The sequence below is a fragment of the Zingiber officinale genome, chromosome 3A (assembly GCF_018446385.1).
Source record: "Zingiber officinale cultivar Zhangliang chromosome 3A, Zo_v1.1, whole genome shotgun sequence".
NCBI lineage: Eukaryota > Viridiplantae > Streptophyta > Magnoliopsida > Zingiberales > Zingiberaceae > Zingiber > Zingiber officinale.
In genome coordinates, this window is record NC_055990.1 from 161,900,130 (window position 1) to 161,922,225 (window position 22,096).

Sequence of the window (22,096 nt, forward strand, 5' to 3'; positions counted from 1 at the left end):
ACAAACTTTTGAAAATCAAAGCACCTCAGAAGGTTTTTGTAAAAAAAATAAAAAAATATTATAACATCTTTTTTCATTTTGAAAATATTTTTATTTAATATTTATTATAACAGTTAAAGAAAAAATTATTCAATATGAAACAATTAGACCATTGTTTTATCGCAAAGTTACTTCCTATAGGAGTGTTTGCTTCAAGTAATTTTAATAAATTAATTTATATTATAATAATTTCAATTAAAATTATTATATAGTTAGCTAATTTTAAGTTAATTGAATCAAATTTAACTAATATTTAAATAATTTTAAGTAATATTAAGATAATTATAATTATTTAATAATTTCGAATATGTACAACAACACTAAAACAAGTTGTGTTTTTAAAATATCAGATATCCCTTTGATTTTCAAAGGAAACATCCTTAAATCGACAGTGAAAACAAAGAGTTGATTTTTTTTTTCAATTTAATTCCTATTCCACCTCATTTAAGCAATCAGTCAACTATTCTTAAAGTGTAGAATATTTGTTTGAAAATCCATGCATTTGTAAGATTTCTCCAATGTCGAACATTTCTAAAACACCCTTTTTAAACATTTTATTAATATCAAAAATACCTCCTAACAAAATAAACGGGAATTTTGATATTAACAAAATGTTCAAAGGCATGCTAAAGCAACTGTTATACATTGACAAGGCTCATAAGATGCTTTATCTTCGAGCCATTCCTCTTTCCAAAAAATTTGCAGACAAGAGACATTTTTTTCATTACATTTAACACCATCACAAAAGCTCTATGTTAAATTAAGCCTCTTACTGTGCTGGCGGTTACAGCAAATTACATTTCAGCAAACACTGTTTGAGGCATTACAGCTCATAAACTTGTACAACAGTAGAACTAGAAACTAGGCGAGTAATATATATACCTGCAATTAGTATTTTGTTCTACTGGGCAGGTTGAATATGTGGGCAAACTCTTGGTGGCTCACCTTGCGTCCACAAGTTTCGGAGTTCTCCCCTTTTGTGCCCGAGGGCCAAGAATGTGCCTGCACGGCAATACCAATTTGAGGGACAAATTAAATCAAGACAGTAGAATGGTCAATTTACGGTTAGTTGATAGTTGTTGTGAGCTTGCTTGTATAATTTTCAGTTATGAAGAAAAAGGAGTTTATCTCACCCAACGTGAAAGGCACAATGTACAGCAATGCCGGTTGGCCATGACCGTCCATTAAATTCAAGGCCACGTATGTGATAAGAAGACCTGATCAAAAGTAACAAAGAATACGTTAGTGTCTACCTTTAAGAAAGGAAAGGAAAAAAAAAATACAGATTTCAATATTTGTCCTTCACCAATTCTTGGTTCGGCAAATTATCGAACCGCGTAAGTAAGTTTTTCAAATATCTAAATCACGTACCCAAGTTTCAAATGACCAAATCACATATCCCATATCCATTTTACCCCTCCATATTTACCCCAGTAGCAATCAATTGGGGCTATCATTATTTTTTAAATAGACCGTTAAAAAAAAGACCGATTTGAGTTCACTGCTCTTAATATATTATGTCAAATTGATGTTTGAGGGCATGAGTATAATCAGAAGAATTAGACGAACACATAAGAGCTGGTTCTATGTCATTCCAAGCTTGCTAGGTCCATCAACCGATTTTGATCGAAACCTGTTGAGGACTTAGAGAGCTCGAAATGATATGGAACCAACTCCTATGTGTTAATCTAGTTCGTCTGATTATATACATATCCTCAAGCATCAATTTAACATACTAAATTAAGAGCATTGATTTTTTGAACACAAACGTGTCCGAAAAAAATAATTCGTGTTAAAAAATCACTGTTCTCAATATAGCTTGTCAAATTGATGTTTGAGAGTATGAATATAATAAGGAGAACTAGACAAACACATATAACTTGGTTCCATATCATTCCGAACTCTCTAGATCCATCAGTCGATTTCGGCCAAAACTGACCAATGGACCTAGAGAACTCAGAAGGACATAAAGTCATACCCTATGTATTAGTCTAGTTCTTCTGATTATATTCATGCTCTCAAACAACGATTTGACATACTACATCATGAACTTTGAGAGCACAGAAAAATTAGAGGACTACTCTGCTTCTATGTCCTGCAAGTTAGATGAAAGATGGACTAGCTAAATTTATGATGAAAGTTATAATGACACTTTAACTCGAGGAGAAAGTAAAAGTGTATCATCAATTTTGAGAGACCAGAGAAAAATTGAAAGAGGACTACTCTGCTTCAGCGTTCTGCAAACTTGAGGCAAAGGGTTGCACCGAGATGATAAGTGAGTTTTATATCAGAAACAAAACTAGAAAAGGAAGTTAAAAACTATTGAGATAAAATAAAGCAAGTTAAACACTCTCAAGAAGAAAACTACTAGTCTACTACCGATATAGCATGCTCATACTGGATACTGCCAGGAAGTCTTACCAGAGCCATAAGCCACCATAGACCACAAGAAGTAACCAGATCGTAAGCTTTTCTTTGCTGCCCAATCATACCTATCCACAGTACAGAAAAAAAAGGCTCTTAACAAGCTTGTTAGCACGTTTGATAACTTAGCTTAGTCACTTTAGGCTAAGGAGATAGCTAGCAAAAGACCGACATCTCAAACAGAATGTATAAAAACATCACGGTGGAAACTAATGAGAAGGAAGAAACAACCTATGGAGCAAGACAAAAGGACCAATTAAAGAAGTCAAATTCGAGATACAAAGGAGTTAGACACATCTGAAGCATAAGGCAAACAAGGAGTTATGCAGAAATTTAATATAGAGAACAGTGACTAACAACAATTTATCCAACAAGAGTTTCATCTGTACTTAATATACAAGCTCTCGGTTAAAATCTTCCACCTCTGCATGACTGCATCAGAGTAGGTTATAAATACTATGAAATAGTACCACCAAAAATAAACTTTATCTAATGTAGATTTCTAATTATCAGATTAGCACAAAAAATCAACATCTTAGACTGCATTTTGAGGAACTTATCAGCAAAATAAACATTATACAATGGTGATAAGATAAAGGTATTTGAGAAGAAATGAAAGAGATTTTAACCTTAATGAAAAGGCAATTATCAACCCAGGTAAAAGGATATCACCAAAACCAATAATGCTATATCCACCCCATGGATCAAACAGGCGGGGTATCTTAAGTAGCATAGGTACGCCATCCTCAGCGGTCCTATCCCCTCGAGCAACCTAGATGAAAGCGTGAAAACATTAACTTCCAAACCATCGATCACATTCAAAAAGGGAAAAGAATACTACGTACCACGATCATGACACTTTCATGAAACCACCTCTTTGAGATGAAAACCCAAAAGATGTCATACAAGAAGGCACAACTGAGAAGCACAGTTCCCACCTGATTTTCAAAAAACCAAACATGATTTTCTAGAAGACCAATTAGTCTAGAAAGAACACATTCATGAGAAATTGCATCAGTGCATTCACTTATAAGGTACACAGAGAATCATACTTGAATCCAATTAGTAAAAGAAACTCTACTATCCATGGCTGCTAACTGAATTGTAAAATATACATATAATTGAGAGTTAAACAAGTATAGCTAGAAAAGGAATCTTGAAATGGAATGCCAAGATTGCACCAGTTAAAAGAGAATTGCAAGAAAGCCAGTTCTTGATTGTTAAGAAACAACCTTCTTTTGTGTAAGATTAGATTGAGCACAAGAACAATCATTCAAAGGACTAACTGCATGTTCAGATTCCTCGGTTCTTATCCAGTTCTGTCAAAAGAACTGTGCTTACTATATTGCTTTACCTTATGCAAATGAATCAGCAAATGTTGTCATAGAAAACCACATAGCCTCATGAAAAAGATGGGCATTGGAAGCATGGAAAGTGTAACACATCACTAATTTTAGTTCTACTGATTTAGGACTACTACGTGCACAAGAACGATAGCAAATTGCAGGATTGCCAAACTGCTTGAAACTTTGAATGTGAGATCAAACATTTTTAAAGTGATGAAACTTGCAAAAGTATAGCCACCGGCCAGGAGAGGTAATAATTTTCATTTTTTTTTTAAACACACTACAGTTCCTGCAAGCATTGGTAGCTATCTCTGATCTATTATATCTATTTCATGGAAAACGAGTTTCACTTATTACATATCAGTTGAATTGTGGATCAAAAAGCCATCGTGCATGATTATCACATGAGTTACTTTTTTTTTTCATTGTTGAAGCCTACATGAATCTCCTAAGTAGTACCACCTATCATTTGGTACAACCAGGTTTCCAATCATGTTAAAGGTATATTTTATGGCAAATTAACGGATTTCAATTCACCAAATTAATACCAACTCTAAGGTGAAAGTTTGATTTCTTATATATTGTCCCCATGGTTCCTTTGCTTGAAAGGTATCATCTTTGAGGTAGCTCATATTTTGATGCTGAAAGACTATGGAATGAGAAGAGTGCTAAAGAAGACATGTTGAGTAACTTGCATTTATAATCATTCTAGGATCGAAAAGAATTTAGATATCTCCACAATGGTACGAAATTGTCCACTTTTGGTCTAAACCCTCATGGTTTTGCTCTTGGGCTCTACCCAAAAGGCCTAATGCCAATAGAGATATCTTTCTGTTTTCAATGTGGGACTATGTTTGCAACCTTGCAACCCTAATAATCTCCCCTCAAACAAAGGACCACAGGCTTCCCACGTCCGATCCTCGACCCACCAAGTCTTCCTGCCCCTCGGTCCACCTGGCCTACTACGACTTCCTTGCCTAGTCGCAATTAGGACTTCCTGTCTGATGTCTGGTCCTCTTGATCCGAACATAGGAGCCCCCACTTCTTTGTTCGAGGTCAATATTGTACCCACATGGCTCAATCAAACCATAGCTCTTGTGCACAGTCGGTGGTTAAACCTTTTGGTAGTCCGAGCTCTGATACCAATTGTAGGATCGAAAAGAATTTAGATATCTCCACAATGGTATGAAATTGTCCACTTTGGGCCTAAACCCTTATGGTTTTGCTCTTGGGCTCTACCCAAAAAGCCTCATGCCAATGGAGATATCTTTCGCTTATAAACCCATGATCTTTCCCATGTGTTTTTAATGTGGGACTATGTTTGCAACCTTGCAACCCCAATACATTCTTACTGAGGGATCATGTTACCCAAACATGCATAACAAGAGTTATCATGAAATTCCAGTAAAATGTACCCAAAGGGTCATAGTATATAGAAGAGACCTAAAATTTGGCTTCATATCGAAGTTAAATTAAAGAAGTAGCAGTCTGGAAATGGACGTATGAATTATATTCTTGAAGTTTACACTGACTGAGTTAATATCAGCCTAAAGTCAAGCATTAGAATCTAAATGGTGTGCACCAGATGTGATGTGAGACATAACAGTAATTGCAAATGAAGCAATATTCTGTGCAAAATTGATTTTACTTGCACATACCCAAGAATCATATTTTTTTTAGTAGAGTCTAAAACAGTTTCCAAATGTGACAAAAGCCAAAATCATATTTAAACTAAAATAAAGAACCTTTTCAAGCACAAAAAAGGAAAAACCAACCTTGAGGTTAGGTACTCGTACAATTTGGAGAACTGTGATAATCAAAGCAATTCCCTGGTTGATAAAATTAGAGAATTAGGCTTACATACATGGCAGTGAAAATACATTAATAAGGTAATCAAGCATGCTAATGAAATATTTGACAGTGCTCCCTGAAGATTATATCTACAATCACCACAAGCAACCAGGAAACTTGTACTACTAAAATACAAATTATATTAACAGTTTGGACCAATCTAGAATAATTAATGGAAGAGACTTTTGGTGAATTATTTCTCCTATCCTATTTACTTTTACAATCACATTATTTCTTGAATTCTTGTCTCTCAAGAAAATTGATTAACAGACACACTCCAGCAAATTGAGAGCAGAAAAAATGTACATAACAAGCATACTAAGCTGCATGAATATCTTTATACATAACCAAAGTGTTGTATTGACAAGTCTAAAATAGTTACTTATTTAGATCCTCATCAACCAGTTTTCTTTCATATGTATAATTCACAACTTAAGCGGATCACATGGATCTAAAATCAAAGTTATGGAAGAGCATTCAGGTATGTGATGCTATGTAACACTGCCGCATCAATTTTTATTAGTTGACAAATAGGTGAGCATTTTTGTTGGATGACTTGAAATAAACTCAAATAGAGAAATAAAGATCAAAGTGATTAATGTGTGATGGTTCCATCTATCATTTTTGTCAAAAATTATAAACAAAAACAATACTATTTTCCTACCAGGATATCTTGGCCAATCCATGCAAAGGATAATCGGCGATAGACAGCCCATACAACAGCAAAGACAATGCAGAATGGAGAGACAGCTAAGGTAAGGTAGGAGACGGCTCCAAAGAAGGGCACTTTAATGAAAGATTCTCCAGCACGTTTGAACCATCTGGAAAATCAATATACCATAATCAACAGCTATTCAGAGTGGAAAATGATGTTAGTGGGAACTGAAACTGAAACTTGCAACATGAAATAAAACTTCCAATGATGCTGTGCAACTTTTAGACACATTATGTTAGATATATGAGTCCTTGTAAAGTCATAGTAGACTCATTGATCTTTACAATTTAGTTGTTATTGGTTGAATGAGGTTGGTTGTTAAGTAACTGAGTCAGTATTTAGTCTAGGAGGTATCAATGCTACCTCATGAACAGAAATGCATTGCTTTCTATATAAGTTGTATTTAAAAAAGTAATTGAATACTGCATGAAATTAGAGATGTCTCATTACAAATTGAAAAATCTAGACGGACAAAATTTCTTATCTTGCTTTATACTGGTATATATGACATAAATGTAATGTCAAAAACCACAAAATTAAAATTTTCCTAGCCTTTTCTTCCTTGGAAATATCACTTTTTTCCTCCCTGTTGCTTTTTAAGTCTGGATGCCATTTTTTTTAAAAAAAAGATAGTTATGAGAGCCCTCAAGTACACATCAGTAGAAAGAGGCAGAATTTGGTTGGAAGTAGAAGCGAGAGCAGTTGGTTATCAAGGAAAGATGACACTGAAAAAAAGAAAGATAAGACAATCTTAGGTTATGCACAAGAAGGTTTAAAAAACATACACAGGTCTAATAACTTAGTAAATAAACCAAATAGTTGGTATAACTTGTAAGTAAAATAATATTTGAGCATTAAATGACACAAAGAAAACATAAAGTGCTAGCATACCGTGATAACAAAGATACCAAGCATGTTTGTAACCCCTGAAGCAGAACAAGTTATTTTGATTAGCATTTTGATACAAAAGTAAGAAAAGAAAATTCAGTACATCCAATAAATAAATGTTGTACTCTTTTACACCCATACACAACCAAACCAGTAAATAACCTATTACAGTATTGCCCCTTCCAGATATTAAACAAAAATATAACAACAAGGCGTAATGTGGAAATTTTGTGAACTCTTGAAAAATAAAAGACCAAATTCAAGAAATTTACTCCTAGGCAAGAATGCCTTCAGCCTTGAGCATCTAATTATTTAGGTAATGAACAAACACTGTGTAGTATATACACTAGAAGCTTCAGGTTAAACTTATGGCTTTTAGAATGGCAACAAAATAAAAAAGAATGATTTCTGAAAAATTGTATTCATCAAAAGCAACAATTATAAGCAGAAGGGTGCAGAAAGAAAAAGGTAATGAGTAGCACCTCTACACCACCAATGCAAAACAGAACCACCAAAAGCTCGACGAACCAAAACGACATGAGTTTGTAAAGTAAGATTAGAAAGCATGAAGCAATCACAACAAACAAAACTGCTGATGTTGTGTTGATGTCCACTATGCCATTGGATCCTGTAGTTTCCATCTTTGTTAACTCCTCTGGGGCATCCTACAATCATTATTCCATCCAATACTATGACAAGTTCAACTCTAAAAAAAAAAAAATAAACACTCTCAATAAGCATAAAATAAATTAAAACCTTCAATAACTTCTCATGCTCCATTAATGCTTCTCTAGCACTCCATGCAGACCAATATGATGCACACAAGATAGTCCCAATTGCCATAAGCCACAGAAAAACTTCTGCTGTATCAACCAGTGGCCGATCTGGAGAATATAGCTGCACAGCAACTAGAGGAAATCGAACAATTAGAAAATCTTTGTGGTAGAGGTCAAGTAGAATATCCATAATCAAAAGTCACAGAGTAAATATCATAACAAATAGTCAAATATGCAATTATGTATTGCTAGAAGAACTAAACAACAAAAAGTGAATGTCCCTGTGAAAGGAGTATTCCAAACAAAATGATATCTACTGCTACATAATCCTTCATATTTTTGTCTCCCAACGAAGTCCTGAGCGCATAACACAATTTGCCCAAGGACATTTAGAGAACCTATGTAAGCAGTCATAAACCACTACTAAAGCTTCAACATCATGATAAAGTTAAACTAAATTTTGTATCTTGATCTGAGGAAAAACAATAATGATTTACAATACTAGGAAGATAAACTCAAACAAGCCTAGAATGTACCGCTGACCAAAATTGACAAAAGGCACAGTGAAAAAGTTATCCAAGTTGCTGGATACCACATATGGAATCAAGACAATAGAGCCTTACATATCACCACTAAGACAATCTCATTTTATAGCACAGATGATTCAGCCTGCACTAGAATTTGAAACTACCCATTAAACTTCATTTCAAGTTAGGTGCTAGGAGAGTATGTCATATGTCAATTTTTAATTTGTACTGAAAAGGAAAGCTACCTGAGGAACCATGTTGAAGACTAGTCTCCAAGCTGGCACCTGCATCTTGTGGCAGCATAACAGCAGGAATACTTATGTTCAAACCGGTTTCATTCCTATCACAGACCATCTTGTATAACTCTGAAAACAAACAAGACTGTACTGAAGCAAACAAGGGATAAAAATTCACAAGCTTATGAATCCATGTCTTGTAGATGCACACAAATCAAGAGATTCCAGAAAGCATCTTTTTGTACAAAGTAAATATGGAAAATAAAATGGAACTCGCATTGTGTTGACTTCAATATCTGGAGTAGAGTATTACTCTCCATATGACAAACATAATTAATATTACAATCAAGTTTTTGCTTTTAAAATAAAAAAAATACAAACCTTTATGGTTATTAATAATGAGGATGGCAGATGCACCAGCAGCTTCTGCGACCTTTGCCTTTGTTGTGAATTTGCATTTGCCTCGATGCACTAGTAGTACATCTCCAGCAAGCTAAAAAAAATCGACTTTTGAAACATTAGCCACACGATGGACAGGGCACAAGAGTTTATTGAAGACATAATGAGGACTATACCCAATAACAAAAGGAAAACCTTTTTCTTAGGTGGAGTGCAGCAATCAGAAGGATCTGAAAGAGTAAGGCGAGTTCGGTTGGCATGTTTCTCTTTTGAAACTATTGTGGGGCCAAATCGAGCTCCAACACCAACAAATTCGTCATCTTCTGTATTGTTAATCCAAGTTTGCACTTTCACCTGGCAAGATGCAGGATACTAAGCAAGGCAAAAAAATCTAAAAATAAAAAATAAATTCAGAGGCGAAACTCAAAAGGTACGAAGAATATATATCTGATTAGTTACTAACAAAGTGACAGTGGGAATGAACAAATCCTAATTACAAATAACAAATGGCACGAACCACGCCCAAACGAAAACCTGGTACGCCGTGTAGTAGAGATCGACGAGGTTTTACACGAGGAGGTGTACCAAGAAGCCCCACGGCAAACCCTAGAAAGTAACCAGTACGATTTTCTCGATGAAAACCAAGCAAAGACAGAATTTTCTTTCATCAAGGAAAAAAACGAAGTCAAGAAAAGGTCGACTACCGTCCCCGTGTGATTACAGAGTAAACATTTTTTGAGAAACACAGGACTAAGAACAAGGACTAGCGAAACGGAAACAAATTCTGCCGCCAGCTTCCGAAAATCAAACCTGACCAGCAAAACAAATCGAGAGCGTTCGAGCCAACGGTAAAAGAATCACCGAGAGACGTTTTTACCAGAACGAAGTTGTTGGCGCATCCGGGGAGCTTGGGGGCCTCGTCGTCCTCGTGCACGATGTCGCCGCCATGGACGAAGCAAGCAGTAGCTAGCAGCAACAGCAGCACCGCCGACCAACCACACCTCCTCGGATCCATCAAGAGGAGGCGAAGAATTGGAAGAAGAGGAGGAAGGATTGGCGGAAGAGGAGAGGCGGATCTGGTGGGTGAAAGCGTCGCCGTGCTTCCCGCACACCACGACCTGACTCGGTGACCACTCAATTGGTCGAGTGCCGTCTGATGTCATCCTTCTCTATCACTTCATCATGGCGGTGTACGGTGTCGGTACTCTTTTCCAATAAGGTCAATTTACCCTGAGGTCGGCTCGTAATTTTGAATTTTTTTAACTGTTTTTCGACCAACTGTTTTCCTTTCCCTTTTTTGCCACCGATTTATTATAACGACGGTTACGAGGTTGTTTTCAAAATTCAACTAAAAACTATTTTTTTAGCAATTTTATTTTCCTTTCTCTTTTTTTTTTTCCTCCAGATCCCAATCTACGGTTAATAAATCAATTAAAACTGTTAAAAATATGTATTAAATTCTTAATAAATCTATTACTTTGTTTATTTTCCATATTGCTTATTTAATATAAATATTATCTATTTAATAAATACATATTTAATTCAGCTTTTTACCGTACCTTATCCTTTTTATTTTATCCCGGAAATTTACAGGGTCAACTCTGATTGTAATAGTCTAATTACTAAATTAATAATTTTAAAACAAATAAAATATTTATTCATATTTAAAAATCATCACTCTTAATAAAATAAAAATAATATTTAAATATATTAATATAATTAAAAGAATTAAATAAATACAATTTTATGTAATTTTGAACTCTCTATCTAGTAATCGATCGATGGATATAAAAAATTTAGAATAATATAAAATTAATAGTATATATTCGTTTAATTCTCTTAAATTTAAATCTTGTTTTTTGAAAAAATTATTTATTAAAAATTACACCAGTCAACCACTGCTATATATATTAGATACATAATTTAAACATTTAGTTAGGTAAAAAGGTAAACCTGTCAGCTTAAAATTAGGAGGGAGTAAATAAAAAAATTAAAAAAATAATTAATTGGGCTGACACAGGTCGAGTTTAAGATAATCAATTCGGCCTCGTAAAAACTTATTTATCAACCACTAAGATATATCAAATAATACTTAATATCCCTTAATTATAAGTTCTATTAAAAAAATTTTAAAAGTAATTATCTATTCGTCAGGGGCATACATACAAAAAAAAAAAAAAAATCAATCTATCTCACATGGGAGTAATTCTCCATAATTTTCTTATTTAGAGTATTAACATCAGTTATCTTGTTCAATAATTTTATCTTAAATTTTAGATAAAGTAATTAAAAATCCTTGTATCAGTTACCTTATCCATTCCCTAAATTTAGATTTGATGATTAATGATTATCTGAATTTAAGAAATGAAACATCAACCCTAAAAATAAAATAATATTTCTTTTTAACTTCTCTCCTTCCACTCATTCCATAAATATAATAATAAAAAATAGAAGAAAATAATAAAAAAATTAAGGATGATAAAAATGGTAGGATATTTGATGTAATGTGTAGTGAAAAATAATTATCTAAATTTAATAAAATAAGTTATTTATCCTAAATTTGAGATATCTTACTATTTTATTAAAAATCTCCCTCTTTACTAACAACTTTGGTGAAACCTAAAATACATTTACGTTAATGTCCTTTTTCTATTTACATTAAAAATAATTACAAGGTTTATTAGTAATTCCACGAGCGAAACAATCAGTAATCTAGAGTTTGAGACTCAGCTACAACGTATTATTATAAATTTTTCTCATCATTAATTTTCTCTGGTTGTTTTATATAAAAAAAAATATATAGTTCTCTTTAGTCTCATATCTTAAAATTGACAACACTATGATCAAAGAAGCTTCTATAAATATTTTAGGCCGACGATGTTAAAAAATATATTTTTTTTATATTTTTTTTACTAAGACAAATATAATATTAAATTAAAATAATTTTTTACATAGGTAAGCCCGTTGCTGGGATTCTCTAGCGTCACTATTGTATGGGTCTTACCCAAATAATTAATTCTTGGTTTATAAGGGTGATACTAGAAAATCAAAACAATTAGGATTTTCAAAGACACAAATAATTTATATATTATTATATTACACACGCACCGCGTGTATACAATCACGCTAGTAGTAATAGAGAAACTGACGTAGATGCTCTTAGAGCAATTGCATTGGAGCATTATTCAAGTGTTATAACTTTCTATGAACGTTAAACCCAATGTAAGAACAGTTATAATGTATATGAGATCCACGTAAACATTGAACACGTTCAATATATATTTTACCATTTTTTAATCCTTGTGTGGCCCACCACAAACATTCAAGTTTGTGGCCCACGACAAACTTTATATATATTCTATTAAAAAAATAAAAAACTTTAAAAAATCATTTAAACGGATAGTAATCAACGGATAGTTTTTCAATATTTTTTTTTAACGGATAGTTTAAAAAAAATGCAACGGATAGTTTTTTTTTAAATATAAAATTTCATCTATAAATACTTATCACCTTATTTCAATCTTTCAACACCTAAATTCCTCTAAAATTCTTCTGTTATTTCCCTCTGGATGAAAATAACCAAGAATTTTTTAGAAATTTTGTGAACTACAAAAAATTACCAGAAAAAAATCCTTCTTCTCAAAATTCACAAACTCCACCAAATTACCCATTGATCCGGCGGTAAGAATGGGAGACCCACTTCCTGAAGGGTCCCAGCCTGAGGACGAATGGAGGGCTGACTGAGCGGGTAATGGCCGCGTCAAGCAGTTGAGCAGGTCCGAGCGGAGCCAGAGATAACCTAGCCATAGGCTTGGGTTTCCGACGCCAAGGCGGGAGGACTGAATGGCCGAGCGGGTGTCTGCCCGGCTGGAACCGAAGGGCCGAGCGGGTGGTCCGCTCGGCCAGGATAAGGGCGAGGATACAAAGGTTAGCCGAGCGGTCTATTCGTTCAGCTCGGGATATGGGATGTCAGCAAAGGCATGTCTGATGATTATACCGTACACAAGATTTCACGATAAAGGGTCTTGCCGTCACATCATGGAGAGGTCGATACAGTAGCAGTATGGCCTTATGGATACCCTTTTGACAGACTCATACCTGGGCATGGTTGAAAGCAGGTGATTGCTTTGATTGGCGCGCCCAGGCTCCTTCGAGAGGTCTATATAAGGTTTCCATTTCTTCACCGGAGGTACGCGAGTCTTCATCCTGCAGCCACTTTCTTCATCTATTCCCTCTCCTGACTTGAGCGTCGGAGGGCCGTCGCCGGGACACCCCCCCGACTCGATTTTGTTGCAGGTTTGCCGGAGCACTCGAGGATCCAGCAGGGAGCGCCACATCCCCAGCGTTCGTTGACCCCTGGTTCGGACAGGATCAATTTGGCACCGTCTGTGGGAACGCACCTGCATCCGAGCAGAGGCAATGGACGAGGCTGAAAGACTACATACCGTGGTACTCTCACAAGAAGAGTTGGACGCTATAGTCGAGGTGAGGGCAGCCAAGATAGTGGCGCAGCAAAAGGAGAAAGCATAAGCTGAGCGAGCGCAACAGCAAACAAACTCGGCTTCAGCAGGCGGGGCGGCGCAAGCAGACCGCCCGGAATATGTTTCAACAGGAGGGTTCCCTCCGGCACTCTTCCGTACTCCCCCAGAAATCGCGCCCGAGCGAACGCACCGCCCGAGCAGGTTCACCGACAGTTCTCTGAAGCCATACATCGGGATCCGCTACCAAAATACTATACACCACCGCCGATCGGAGCTTACAATGGGACGACCGACCCCGACGATCATTTGGGGAAGTTTGACAGCATCGCCACCTTGCATCAGTACTCCGATGGCGTAAAGTGCCGAGTATTTCTCACCACTCTATCGGAATCCGCACATAGGTGGTTTCGGAGGTTGCCGGACGGCTCTATCACTAGTTTCCAGGAGTTCCGAACGGCATTTCTTCATCACTTTGCGAGCAGCCGACGTTATCAAAGGACAAGCGTCAGCCTGTTCACCATCAAACAAGAACCAAGAGAATCTCTCCGGGCGTATATACAGCGATTTAATCAGGTAGCGGTGGACATCCCCACAGCCACCTCGGAGACAATGGTAAACGCCTTCACGCAAGGCCTCGTGGAAGGGGACTTCTTCCGCGCGCTCATTCGCAAACCGCCCAGAGACTACGACCACATGCTACACCGGGCGAATGAGTATATAAACGTGGAAGAGGCGGAGGCTGCCCGACGGAAGGGAACTCATGCCGAACGTCCGGCCCATGCCGAACGGAAGCAGCCCGCTGCCCACCAGCCACCAAGAGGACCAACGAGCGGTCAAAGATGAAGAAAAAGAGGGTATGGACCCCAATGTTTTGCTCTTTCCATAATACTGACTCCCACAACACCCGCGACTGTCGGGGCCTGCCTTCTATCACCCATCCCGTACGACGGGGTGGCCCGCGTCGACCGCCTTCGCCCGACCGCCGGCAGCGGCATCAAGAGTCCGGTCGGCGAACATATAGGAGATCTCCCGAACAACGCTTCCCTCCAAGGCATGAAGATCGTTCTCGGTCCAATGAGCGACCTAGGCAGTCCGCTCGGGAAGAGGAGAACAGAAACAACACCTCCCGGGGAGAAATCAATATTATTGCGGGTGGCCCGACCGGAGGAGATTCACACAGGGCAAGAAAGGCAGGCGCCCGACAACTCAGAATCCATGAGGTGGGTTGCAGTCAAGAAAAGGCGAGCGGGCCCGAGATCAGTTTCGGGCCCAAGGATCTCGAGGGAGTTGAAGTGCCGCATGATGATGCCCTTATCATCAAAGTGGTGATAGCCAACTACACCATCCATCGTATCTTCATTGATACTGGCAGCTCGGTCAACATCATCTTCAGAAAGGCCTTCGATCAACTACAAATCGATCAAGCCGAGCTGCTGCCCATGACAACCCCCCTCTACGGGTTTACGGGCAATGAGGTTCTCCCGGTCGGACAGGTAAGACTGGCTATCTCCTTGGGGGAAGAACCGCTCCGGAGAATAAGGACAACAAACTTTGTGGTGGTCGACTCCCCTTCATCCTACAACGTGATACTGGGGCGACCGGCGTTAAGCGAATTCCGAGCTGTTGTGTCGACGTTTTACCAGAAGATCAAATTCCCGGTCGAGGACAAGATCGGTGAAGTACGAGGAGATCAGTTGGCCGCTCGGAAATGCTATGTGGAAATGGTCCGAGCCGAATCCAGCACAGCGCGAAAGGCTCCACGGATTGAGGTACACTCCATAACCGAGAAACCTCCTGCTTTAATTTATGATGAAAAGGAGGAGGTTCAGATCCATCCGAGCCGATCGGAGGGTACAACTTTTATTGCCGCCGACCTGGAGGACGAACAGAAAGAAGAAGTGGTCAAATGCCTCCGGATGAATCATGACGTCTTCGCCTGGTCGACGCATGAGTTGCCCGGTGTCTCCCCCAGCATAGCCCAACAAGCCGGACGCTCGGCCAGTAAAACAAAGGAGAAGAGATTTCAGCGCCGAGCAGAATATTATCATTCGAGCGGAGGTAGAAAGACTCTTAGAGGCCGGTCACATACGGGAGGTTCAATTCCCAAGCTGGTTAGCAAATGTGGTGCTCGTCTCCAAGCCGGGCAACCAATGGAGGGTGTGCATCGACTTCAGAGATCTGAACAAAGCTTGCCCGAAGGATTTCTACCCTTTGCCCCGAATCGACCAGCTCGTAGATTCTACAGTCGGATGCGAGCTTATGTGTATGCTGGACGCCTACCAAGGCTATCATCAAGTGCCGCTCACCCCGGAGGATCAGGAAAAAGTTAGCTTCGTTACACCGGACGGGACGTATTGCTATACGGTGATGCCGTTCGGGCTGAAGAATGCCGGAGCAACATATCAAAGATTGATGAATAGGGTCTTCCGCGAGCAAATCGGACACAACCTGGAGGTCTATGTAGATGACATCCTCATCAAATCCTTCCGAGCGACCACTTTATGCAGAGATATGGAAGAAACCTTCAGTACACTTAGAAAATATGGGGTCAAGCTAAATCCTCATAAGTGTTTGTTCGGCGCCAAAGGAGGACGTTTTTTGGGCTATATTGTGACCGAACGGGGTATTGAAGCTAATCCTAGCAAGGTGAAGGCTCTTCAGGACATGCTACCACCCAGAAACATAAGGGAAGTACAGAGGCTGACCGGCCGGATTACAGCGCTATCACGCTTCATCTCCAAGACTGCCGACCGGAGCCTTCCGTTCTTTAAAATCCTCCGCAAAGCTACAAAGTTCCAATGGAATGAAGACTGTGATCGGACTTTTGAAGAATTGAAGACGTACTTAAACTCCCTACCTGTGTTGGCCAAGCCAGCTGTCGGCGAACCGTTGTACATTTATTTATCCTCAACCGAGCAGGCAGTGGGATCAGCGTTAGTCCGGTCGGGAAGTGAGGAGCAACCTGTATATTTCCTTAGTCATATCTTGAAAGATGTTGAAACCCGCTACACCGGACTCGAGAAGTTGGCCTTTGCTCTGATCCTAGTCGCTCGGAGACTTCGTCCTTATTTTCTGGCGCACACGATTATCGTCAAGACCAATAGCCCGTTGGGACGAGTGCTTTTAAATCCAGAAGATTCCGGACGGCTCATCAAATGGACAACCGAGCTAAGCGAATTTGATATCCAATATCAGCCCCGCTCGGCTATCAAGGCACAAGCCTTAGCCGATTTTGTGATGGAAGTGCAGCTGCGTGGAAAGTGTTCGTGGATGGATCGTCCACTAGACACGGGAGCGGAATTTGCATAGTTTTGCTGTCCCCACAAGGAGAGCGGATGCAGCTCTCCGTCCGGCTAGATTACCGAGCGACCAACAACGGCGGAATATGAAGCCTTATTCTTTGGATTGCGGGGCCTTCGACGCGTTGGAGTCGTCGGTCATCCTCTATTGATTCCAGGTTGTTGCTCAGCAAATCTCGGGAATTTTCGAGATAAATAGTGCAATGCTCAAGCTCTACGTGGAGGCCATTGAAAAACTTAAGCTCAACTTTAGGGAGGTGATTATTCAGAAGATCCCCCGGGCGGAGAATCAAGTGGCGGATGAATTGGCCAAGCTGGCAAGCGCGTTATCCCCGGTCGGCTATCAGAAGCCAATCGAGCAAGTATCTTTAGTAGCACATGTCGATCGAATGGAGGGCATCACATACCCGGGCGACTGGAGGACAACTATTGTGGAGTTTTTGCGCTCGGGAGCTACCCCCTCCGACCGGGAAGAAGCTCATTTGCTGAAGAGAAGGGCTAGTCGGTTCACCCTCGTGGGAGATCAACTCTACAAGAAGGCCTTCTCCCGTCCGCTCCTAAAATGCGTCAGCTGGGAAGATGCCGAGTACATCCTTCGAGAAGTGCATCAAGGTTCGTGCGGTGGGCATCCAGGCGGACGATCGTTAACCAGGAAGATTTTGCTAGCCGGGTATTTTTGGCCAACCCTTCAAAAGGATGCTGCCCGGACCGTCGCAAATTGTCTATCCTATCAGCCGTCAGATGAGATGAAAGCATCAACCGTGGCTTGCCCGTTCGACCAATGAGGGATGGACATCGTGGGACCCTTCCCCATGGCGACCGGACAACGGAAGTTCTTATTGGTGGCGGTCGACTACTTCTCAAAATGGGTGGAAGCTGAGCCACTTGCCAAAATATCCGAGCAGATGGTTAAAAAGTTCATATGGCAAAATATCATCTGCCGCTTTGGCATCCCAAGACGACTCGTCTCCGACAATGGACGGCAATTCACCGGACAGCTGCTCTGCGACTGGTGTACAAGTTATGGCATCGAGCAGCACTTCACGTCAGTGGCATATCCCTAGAGCAACGGTCAGGCCGAAGTAGCCAACCGGGAAATCCTTAGAATTCTACGGGCTCGGCTCGACCATGAAGGAGGCAGCTGGGTGGACGTCCTATGGGCTCTCCGCACGACACCAAAAGAGGGAACGGGCGTCACTCCATTTCACTTGGTATATGGAGGCGAAGCAGTCATCCCGATTGAAGTTGGGGTGGAGTCCGTTCGGGTACAAAATTATGATGAAGATAACACCGAACGGAGGAGCATGGAGCTAGACTTGGTCGAAGAGGAAAGAGCTAAAGCGTCCGTCCGGCTGATGGCGTATCGGCAACGTATGAAACAGAACTACAACCGGCGCGTGATCCCCAGAGCCTTTCAAGTAGGCAACCTAGTTTGGAAGAAAGTCAAGCCGGTCGGAGATGTCGGCAAGTTGGAAGCTCCCTGGGCAGGACCCTTTGAAGTGGTCGAAAAGCTACGTTCGGGCGCTTATTACCTTAAGGATGCGGGAGGTCGGATGCTGGATCGGCCATGGAGTGCAAATCACCTTCAGCCATATAGAGATGGGTGAGAGGTGTGCTTTTGCTATATTTTGTGTAAATCCAAAATAGCTGTACTCCTTTTATCGCAGGAAACAAATTATTCCCAAGGCATTCTGTGTTCATAGCCGAACGGTTAGTTCTTCAAAGGCCCCGTGCCGCTCGGCCGGAGGTAAATTATCGGAGCCAAGCACTCGACGAAGAAGGCCTCAAGCTGCTCAGCTGGAGGTATATTGTACGAGCCCAAGGCTCGATTCCGAAGACCCTGTGTCGATCGGCCAGGTAAACATTCAAATTAGGCTTAAAAGCCCGACGAGCTCCGTCGTTAAAGATCGAGAGCCGCGCCGACCGGCTATAAATATCCGCGCCGATGAGTTCCGTCGTTAAAGATCGAGAGCCGCGCCGACCGGCTATAAATATCCGTGCCGACGAGCTCCGTCGTTAAAGATCGAGAGTCGCGCCGACCGGCTATAAATATCCGCGCCGACGAGCTCCGTCGTTAAAGATCGAGAGCCGCGCCGACCGGCTATAAATATCCGTGCCGACGAGCTCCGTCGTTAAAGATCGAGAGCCGCGCCGACCGGCTATAAATATCCGCGCCGACGAGCTCCGTTGTTAAAGATCGAGAGCCGTGCCGACTGGCTATAAATATCCGCGCCGTCGAGCTTCGACGTTAAAAATCGAGAGACCCGGCTATAAATATCCGCGCCGACGAGCTCCGTCGTTAAAGATCGAGAGCCGCGCCGACCGGCTATAAATATCCGCGCCGACGAGCTCCGTCGTTAAAGATCGAGAGCCGCGGCGACCGGCTATAAATATCCGCGCCGACGAGCTCCGTCGTTAAAGATCGAGAGCCGCGCCGACCGGCTATAAATATCCGCGCCGACGAGCTCCGTCGTTAAAGATCGAGTGCCGAACCCGCGACGTCGTTAAAGATCGAGAGTCGCGCCGATCGGCTATAAATATCCGCGCCGACGAGCTCCGTCGTTAAAGATCGAGAGCCGCGCCGACCGGCTATAAATATCCGCGCCGACGAGCTCCGTCGTTAAAGATCGAGAGCCGCGCCGGCTATAAATATCCGCGCCGACGAGCTCCATCGTTAAAGATCGAGAGCCGCGCCGACGAGCTCCGTCGTTAAAGATCGAGAGCCGCGCCGACCGGCTATAAATATCCGCGCCGACGAGCTCCGTCGTTAAAGATCGAGAGCCGCGCCGACCGGCTATAAATATCCGCGCCGACGAGCTCCGTCGTTAAAGATCGAGAGCCGCGCCGACCGGCTATAAATATCCGCGCCGACGAGCTCCGTCGTTAAAGATCGAGAGACGGTCCGGCGTCTATAAACCCTCCGGCCGGGAAACCGGGAGACGAGCCAGCGTCTATAAAAATAGAGCGGAAAACAGACGATCACCGTCGTTAAAAATCGAGTCGGTCCGGCGACTATAAATACCCCGGGCGGACGAATGAACATCAGGGAATAAGAAACCGCGGAAACCACAAATATTAAAACATTTAGGCCCGCTCGGACGCTGGTCCTTCGATACTCGGCGTTTGTTGACTGTACACAGGCTAGATACGTGCAGAGCGAGTAGGCCCTCTGGCACGGACTTTGTTTAATGGGTTAAGCTGATCGGCCGCTTGACGGAGAACACTTGGAGCATGACTGACTCTAAGCATAAATGTTCAGCAAACAGAAGAATATTATGGATAATGATCAGGAAGACGCAAGCCGAGACATAATTGCATTAAAGGGAAAGCATGCCGAACGGCAAGTACAAAAGGTTGCGCTGGGCGTAAGAAACGCAAAAACAAGATAGAGACGAGGAACACTCCTCACTCGGGGTCTTCGAAGTTAAAGAAACCGTCCGGAATGTCGTCAATCATAGCCGCCAGATCTGAAGAGGGAATGCTCAGGTCAACAGGAAGGTGCCCTCCCTTCTTCCAGTACGCCGTGGTGACCTTGACCACCTCGGCGAAAGTTGAGGAGACGTTGCCACCAAATTTTACGCCGAACCGCTCCGAGCGGAGGTATTCTTGGCGCGCTGCTGCTAGGCGACTCGACTCTCCCTCCTTGTACTTTCTGAGCACCGCTCGGGAGGCAATTAGTGAATCTTGGAGAACTTTTTGGTCCACCTCCGCTTTGGTGCGTTCAGCTGAGCGCCCATCCCGTTCGGCAGTTAATTGGGCTTCCAGATCCTTAGATTGCTGATCTAGGGCTCGGACTTCAACTTTCATCTTGTCCAGATCAGAGATCGCCCGCTTCTTCCGGCTAGTGGCGCGCTTCACGTCTGCGTCGCGTTTCTTCACCAATCCTTCAAGTCGAGCCACCTCTGTAGCCAGATCGGCGACCTTCTTCTGTTCGGCCTCGCGGGCTTGTTTCTCCCGCTCGGCCAATGGACCCCCCGAGACTTGGAGTTTTTCCATGAGATCCTCCAGCTCAGCTAGCCGATGACTAGTGGCGATTTGCTCGGCCCAATGCTGTAAGGGAAATAATAAAATCAGGAACCAAACAGTAGCATGACACAGGAAGAAAAATGAACCTACCTGAGTGGCCTGCTGCATGTGGTTATCGCCGAGCTGCTTGGGCGTCATGAGGGCCACCCGAATCTGGGCGTCCTCGAAAAGTTTGGCGATCGGACCCGTCAAGGTTATTTCATGAACGGGGCTTGATGGTCGATCGGCAGACAATAAATATTCCTCCGATGGGAATCGAAGGGTAGTCTTGATGGTGGGGTGGCCGGCCGGCACTGCCTCAGCCTCGCCCGAGGACTCCCCTATGGTTGAAGTCTCGCCCAACCGCCGTAGCGACGACGAGTCCGTGGAGGAGAGCCAGAGGGTTGTGCGATGGGCGAGGCCACGGGGGCCCTGATCTGCGACGGCGTGCGATCTGGCGAAGCGATCTCGATGGTTCGCCCTCTAGGGTCGGCGGAAGGCTGGAGTCCCTTCGACGTTTCCGCCGAACTTCCAATGGTGAATCCCACTGGGGACTCCCAGCTCTGCGGAGCAGAGGAAACAGGATCCGCCTCAACCTCCGTTGAGGCGGTGGGGTAACTTCTGTTTCAGGGGCGGACTGCGGGGCGGCTGGGGATTAGACCCCGCTCGGCGAGTTCTTTTTTGGTCGCCGCCTCAATTTCCACGGCCTTCAATTTCAGATGATCGGTAGCCTTGGGACTTCAGCTGCAATGGAAGAAATTAAAATCGGTTAGACAAAAAAGGCGAAGAGAGTAAAAGTCCTTACTCATGCGGTAGGGGAGAGCCCGAACGGAGATAATCCGAAAATGTACAATACCCCTTGAGAAGCAACTGGTCGATTTTGTATCGCTGACCGGACAACCAATTCGCCGCATGAAGGTAGGCGGATTATACAGATTTGCCGAGCTCACATTTGGTCGGCCTGATGCCATTTGGTTACGAATCTGGCCTCGGAAGTCGTATATAGAAGAAGAACTCCTTCTGCTTGTTGGAGGTCGGCATATTCTCAAAAAATTTGAAGCCTATTCTACTTTGGAAAATAAAAGTACCCAACTCGGATTGTTTGGGGTA

At 41.9% G+C, this 22,096-nt stretch overlaps 1 protein-coding gene across 1 annotated transcript; it reads right to left on the minus strand.

The window, feature by feature from the left end:
- Nucleotides 1–726: 726 nt before the first annotated feature.
- LOC122053170 (signal peptide peptidase-like 4) lies at nt 727–10,364 on the minus strand. The gene is made up of 14 exons (XM_042615096.1): nt 10,079–10,364; nt 9,397–9,555; nt 9,184–9,295; nt 8,812–8,931; nt 8,020–8,171; nt 7,746–7,928; nt 7,267–7,301; nt 6,325–6,481; nt 5,585–5,638; nt 3,309–3,401; nt 3,093–3,235; nt 2,461–2,531; nt 1,173–1,256; nt 727–1,041 (listed from the first exon to the last, which is right to left on the minus strand). Exons 1-14 carry the CDS (start codon nt 10,214–10,216, stop codon nt 941–943), a joined length of 1,602 nt encoding a protein of 533 aa, XP_042471030.1. The 5' UTR covers nt 10,217–10,364; the 3' UTR covers nt 727–940.
- Between the last annotated feature and the right edge of the window lie 11,732 nt (nt 10,365–22,096).

What these genes read in the sequence shown, in the direction of transcription:
- LOC122053170 (XM_042615096.1), bottom strand. Translation starts at nt 10,216, where the DNA reads ATGGATCCGAGGAGGTGTGGTTGGTCGGCGGTGCTGCTGTTGCTGCTA. An exon ending in CATTATTAATAACCATAAAG is followed by an intron (nt 8,932 to 9,183) that starts GTTTGTATTTTT and finishes GTTTGTTTTCAG; the next exon opens with AGTTATACAAGATGGTCTGT. An exon ending in CATTGTGCCTTTCACGTTGG is followed by an intron (nt 1,042 to 1,172) that starts GTGAGATAAACT and finishes ATTGCCGTGCAG; the next exon opens with GCACATTCTTGGCCCTCGGG.